We start from the raw sequence: 5,368 nt of genomic DNA, 5'->3' as shown, positions 1-5,368 counted from the left end.
CTCAGCACACAGGGAGGCGAGTGCGCCCGGCCCGGGCCTGTTTGTGTTGGCCTCGCCAGGCCAGGCGGGGGATTAGCTCAGCTGGGCTGCTAATTGCCTCCGAAGTGCCGGCAGGCCGGGATGCTGACAAGGGCCGGGCCTCCATCCCTCCTCCCCCAGCAGGCACCATGCCAGGCTTGGGGACCTGGCCCAGAAGGGCCCCTCTCTCCCCTGTCAGCGCCTGCTTGGCCTAGACCCTTGAGATGCGAGCAGGGGGTCACCAGGACTGGCGGCTCAGGAAGGAGTGGGGGGCTATGGCTGTGAAGTCATCGCCTGGGTCAGGCCACGCTCCGCATCTCGCCCCCCTGGCACGCCCAGCCGCCTTCTGACACGCGCACTTTCTCCTCTTGCTGGGAAGTCGCTGGGCTCTGCTGCCCAGGTGCCCGCCCCGTTGCTGACCTGCAGTCCCTCAGTGCCGCTTCGTGCGTCCTCCACCCTCTCCGCTCCTCACGCCTTTATCCACCCTCCGCCCCGCTCACTAGCCTGGTCCCTGTGCTTCCCTCTACCCTGGTTCCCAGGGCCCTGGGCCCTTGCTTGCCCCATGGTTGACCTTATACCCTGCCTCTGGTGCTCCCTGGACATCCTGGGGCTGTTTCCTCAGGAGGAAGCTGAGAAGGAGGTTCACTCTTACCACTGTTCTCACCACTCAGACGCCTCTAGGCTGAGCTCTGAGGGCAGCTGCCTCGGATGGAGTGTGGATGCAGCTGCTCTGCACCCAGTCTTGCCCAGGAGCCTGAAAGCCTTCTTTGCCCATAGGCAACCCATTTTCTGCAACAGTGAAAGGCTACCTCCCCTTCCTCCACATCTGGTTCCGACTGTGCCCTCTTGACCCCTGCTCCCTGGCTTTACTGTCACCCACATAGGCTGACCATAGTCAGCCTCCAGCTTTACCCAGGGGCAGCATGGCCACAGCCCTGCCAGCTTGCTCACTGTGTGTTCTCCCTGGCCTTACTGTCACCCACATCGGGACCATAGTCAGCCTCCAGCTTTACCCAGGGGCAGCATGGCCACAGCCCTGCCAGCTTGCTCACTGTGTGTTCTGGCTCTTGGAGCCTCGGGTCTCCCTGGGAGATCTTCCTGCTGCTGGCCTCAGCCCCAGGTGGGCTCCACATGGTCTCTGCTGTCACTCTGCCTCATCTCACCTCCCCAGGCCCTTCCTCTCATAACCACTCCACTGCCTCCCATGTCCCTGAAAAGGGACAGTAGTATTCGTAATCAGAACTAGCATTCGTTGGCTTTATATGTTTTATTTAACATCCCCGAGAAATAAGTTCTTTTATTTTTTTGTTTTGTTGTAATATTTTTATTTTTTGAAACAAGGGAGCTGTCTTCTTAATGTGCAGAATTCGGAGAAGGCCAGCTTGCATGCTGTCGGGAGGGGTTTTCTTCACAGAAACACCCAGGAGGGAGCTCAGGCGAGGAAGCCAAGGGAGAGTTCGGGGGGCAGGCGGCTTTTCCCATGCCTCCTCCTACCCTGGCTCGCCACAGTCTGTGCTGCAGGATGGCTTCTGTGATGGTATCCATGCCCTTAGCTTTTTGGACAAAGAATTAAACGAAACACGTAAATAGTGTAGGAAAAAGGAAGTTTATTAAATAAAAGTAAAAGTATACTCCTGAGAGGTAGGAGCAGGCCTGAGTGGACAGAGAAGTAGTGGCTCCAAAAGGCCCTACATTCTGTTAGCCCCAGTTGAAGTGTGTGTGTGTGTGTGTGTGTGTGTGGCGGACAGGGGTGTGGAGGGGCAGGGAAAGTAGCTCTGGATTACAGATGGAATGAGCCCCACTGAGCGAGGACAAGGAATTATTTAAGATTCCCTGTAGGGCAGAAATGGCAGTGCTGGGATTCAAACCCAGGGACACCTGACTTCAGAGCCTGGACCTGTCACAGTTGCAGAAAATGATTGGCCACAGACACCTTTACTTGTTTGCTCCCTTTCATGGACTCTACATCACCAACTCCCCTCTCTGCCTCTGACGCCAATTAGAGGACAAGGTGTCGTTCTCTCCCCCTCCCCTACCTCAGGCCTCATCCCTTGCGTTTGTCTGTCCTGCCCCTCCTGTTCTCCATTCCTGTGTACCCCTGCCCACCTGCTGATGGTGCATGGTCCTGTAGCCCTCTACCCATTAAACTCGGGGAAGCCAAGCACCGGCAGCCTCGTCATCCCCAGGGTGCTGTGGGTTTGCTGCAGTGGAGGTGGGAGGCAGGCCATGACTTCCCCTTAGGAAGGATGAAGACGTCACTCAGCTAGATGAGGGGTTCTGAGACCCTGGGTCCCAGGAAGGGAACATTAGCAGGGAGCCCCCTTGGCTTTGGCTTTTCACTTGCGCTATAAAGTTTTCCATCCAGAGGCCTCATTGCGACTGGTTTCTATCCTTTCTTCCTATGTCCCCAGACAGGATCTGAGTTCTTTTTCATTGTCCCCCACCTCCTGCATCAGCACCCACTTCACCAGCCCCTCCTGTTCACATTCAACATGCATGACCCCCCTTGTCCAGGCCAGGTATGAACAGCGGGTCAGGGCTCAGTGACATGCAGGTGGAGCCTGCTGGGTGTCCAGGTAGAATGTCAGGTAGCATGTCAGTGGGTCCTTGTGGCCCCAGACTTGTTATCTAGAAGGAACAAAACAAAGGGGACCCCAAAATCTAGACTTAGCTACTCTGTGTCTTTTCCCATGTCCTCCTCCCAGTCTCTCTTCCTGTGTCAGGAAAAAAAGGCACCACACAATTGCAAGGTAAAGAAATAATTATTTTATCGTGCATCAGACTGTGTCATGAAGATGTCACGGAGACAAAAAGCCCGCTGTAGTTGGGGGTTGGGGGCAGCAGAGTGGAGTAGCAGCATCCGGGGCTGGGGTGTACCTGTCACCTTGGCCTTGGGACAAGACCAGTGTGGAGTGGTTCAGGCAAGACGTGGCCCCTCCAGCCAGATCTCAGGCTCCTGTGGGACCACGAGTGGGTGGCCACGTCAGGCCTGTGCCAACTGCGCCTCTTCATTCGGGTCAGTTTGGAGCTGCTCGTGTCTGGGAGGCTCCTCTGTCCTACGGCTATGGGGCCCTTTGGCCTCTGTGGCAGAGGTGGGGATGGACCTTCAGAACTGCAGAGGGTCAGCCTGGAGGAGCTGCCTGGCAGATGGGAAGGGGACCCTGTGGACAGGTACAAGCTGCTCACTTCCTCCCGGGCAGTGCCCATCTCAGCAGCGTCCAGCCTGGCCCCATTGCTCCCTGGGTGGGGAGCGGCCCACCTCTGTCCTGGAGGGGAGGGTGCCTTCCACTCCCTTTGTCTGGGTCTGGCCTCTGCCAACAAAGGATAGTATTTTCCCGGTGCTGAGCAGACAGCTGAACAGAGGCTGCCAGTGCAGCGGTGGGCCCAGCTGGGTAGCTGGGGGACCCTTGGCCGGCTCAGCTTTCACCCACACCAGAACCAGCCTGCCCAAGACGATCCCCACATACGAATGTGCCTCTGGCATCTCACTTGGGTTTGGCCTCCGTCTTGATTGGACACTGAGCGAGGATCTTGGCCAGGGCTGAGAGTGTTGACCCTTTTCGCAAGGGAGCCAACAGCAGGAGGCACAAACCACAAGGTCTGGAGGAGGTTCCTGCAGGCTAGAGCTTGGAATTCAGGTGTCGAATCCAGGAGCCAAGAGCCTGGCATCCTGGGACCCCAGCTGGGGATCCCAAAGCTTGAGGCCTGAAGCCTGCCCAGGGGGTGGGGGGCATCTTGGAGATTGGGCAGACGGTGCTGTCGCAGGATGGTTGGGTGCCCAACTGAGAGCTGCCTCTCAGGTACGGAGTCAGGGCCAGGCTTTGCTCTGTGCATGTCCCGCTCGTGGAGTCTGAGTGGGGCTCGGAGGGCTGGGCAATGATGAGAGGTCAGGCCTGACTGCTAGTGCTGTCTCAGGAGTGCTGCAGGACCCAGTACCTGGGCCCTCAGGGACCTGGGAGTCCTAGCAGGGGTGGGGAGAGGGAGCAGTGGCACCCCCACTGCCGAGACCTCACCAGTCAGCCTCCAGCCGTTTACCTCTTCCCTCAGCACCTGTTCGGCCCTTGGTCTCTGGCTTCTGTCTCTGCCTCCTCCTCACCCTCAAGGTCCAGAGCCAGGGAGGCCTGTACTCTCTGTGCCTCTGGGTACAGGAGCCCAGGAGCCAGGGCGGAGGGTTCTCCCACTCTGCCTCTTTCTGGCCGGCTGGGGGGCCTGGTGAGCATGCCCTCTACTGTAAAAGGGACACAAGCGTCCCTGTTTTGCCGGCCTTCCGGAGCTGGTGCGATCATCTAGTGAGATGGCCCCGTACTGCCCAAGTCGTGGTACTACATGCGCAGTAAATCGGCTGAGTGAGCTGGTGAAAGAGGAGCTCCCTCCACAGCCCCAACGTCCCTGTCTGTGTATGGACAGGCCACAGAGGAGCAGTGCTGCAGGAGCCTAACTCAGATAGGGCAGTGGCTGCAAAGGCCCAGCCCGGATCTCTGGCCCAGGACAGCAGCCTGAGGCCTTGCTGGGAGGCACTGGCTCTGGGGACGTTTCCCCCTCCCAGGGGGGAGACTGAGCTCTGGTTTGAGACCTGGGCCTTCTCTTGCCCTCTCCTCACCTGCTCTTCCTGCCTGGAAGGTCCCACAGAGATGGAACATCCAGCTACCCTGCCTGTGTGAGGGCTGAGATGAGCCCTTGGCCCTGGAGCTGGTCCCTGCCTGTTTCCTTTCCAAGGGGTTCGGGATACCAGGCCACCCAGTGCTGGCTGCCGTGTGCACACGTGAGAGGAGAGTTGCGAGCTCTTTTAGGCAGTGTGACTTCCTGATTTCCCCACCTTAGGACCACCTCCTTCCCTGGGTGTCAGGGCAGTAGCCACGTGGCTATAACTCCTTGTTACCCACCTTGAGTCTGCAAGTAGAAAAACGCATACAGATTACACTGAGTGGTCAGCAGCGGCCAGATGTAGGCAGCCAGAGGCATGAGCCAGGTCCCTTTGGTCAGTGGCAGCCACAAAGGCCCAGGCTTTGGGGAGGCCCTGGTTCGTGCCATTGGGATCACCTGCCTGGTTTCGGCAATAAATAACATGAGGACCCAAAAACCAAACCAAAACGAAAAATACAACCAGTATCTCTTGGGGTGGGTGGTGGGAGGCTGTTTAAATTATTGGCCTTCGCCGGGCACAGGGCTGGGCGGCAGTCACCGGCACGTGTGCAGTGTGCCCCGGCGCGTGTGCGGCTCAAAAAGCCGCTGGCACTGCCGGCACTTGACGAAGCAGCACCAGTGGAACTTGCAGCTGCAGCGCTCGGCCAACTCCACCTGTGCCGTGTGGAAGCCGCGGCCGCCGCCGGGCAGGCCCCAGCCGTCAGAC

At 58.5% G+C, this 5,368-nt stretch overlaps 1 protein-coding gene across 1 annotated transcript in view; it reads right to left on the bottom strand.

Moving 5' to 3' along the window:
- Positions 1–5,196: 5,196 nt before the first annotated feature.
- The window catches only part of WNT4 (Wnt family member 4), a gene marked incomplete at its 5' end in the record, with an annotated part of 11,426 nt that continues 11,254 nt past the window's right edge, over positions 5,197–5,368 (bottom strand). Inside the window, 1 exon segment of the mRNA XM_014586509.2 lies at positions 5,197–5,316. Within this exon segment, the coding sequence (XP_014441995.2) occupies positions 5,197–5,316 (120 nt within the window).

Source organism: Tupaia chinensis, unplaced genomic scaffold (assembly GCF_000334495.1).
Source record: "Tupaia chinensis unplaced genomic scaffold, TupChi_1.0 Scaffold000146_1, whole genome shotgun sequence".
Classification (NCBI taxonomy): domain Eukaryota; kingdom Metazoa; phylum Chordata; class Mammalia; order Scandentia; family Tupaiidae; genus Tupaia; species Tupaia belangeri.
This window is presented reverse-complemented; position numbering and strand designations above follow the sequence as displayed.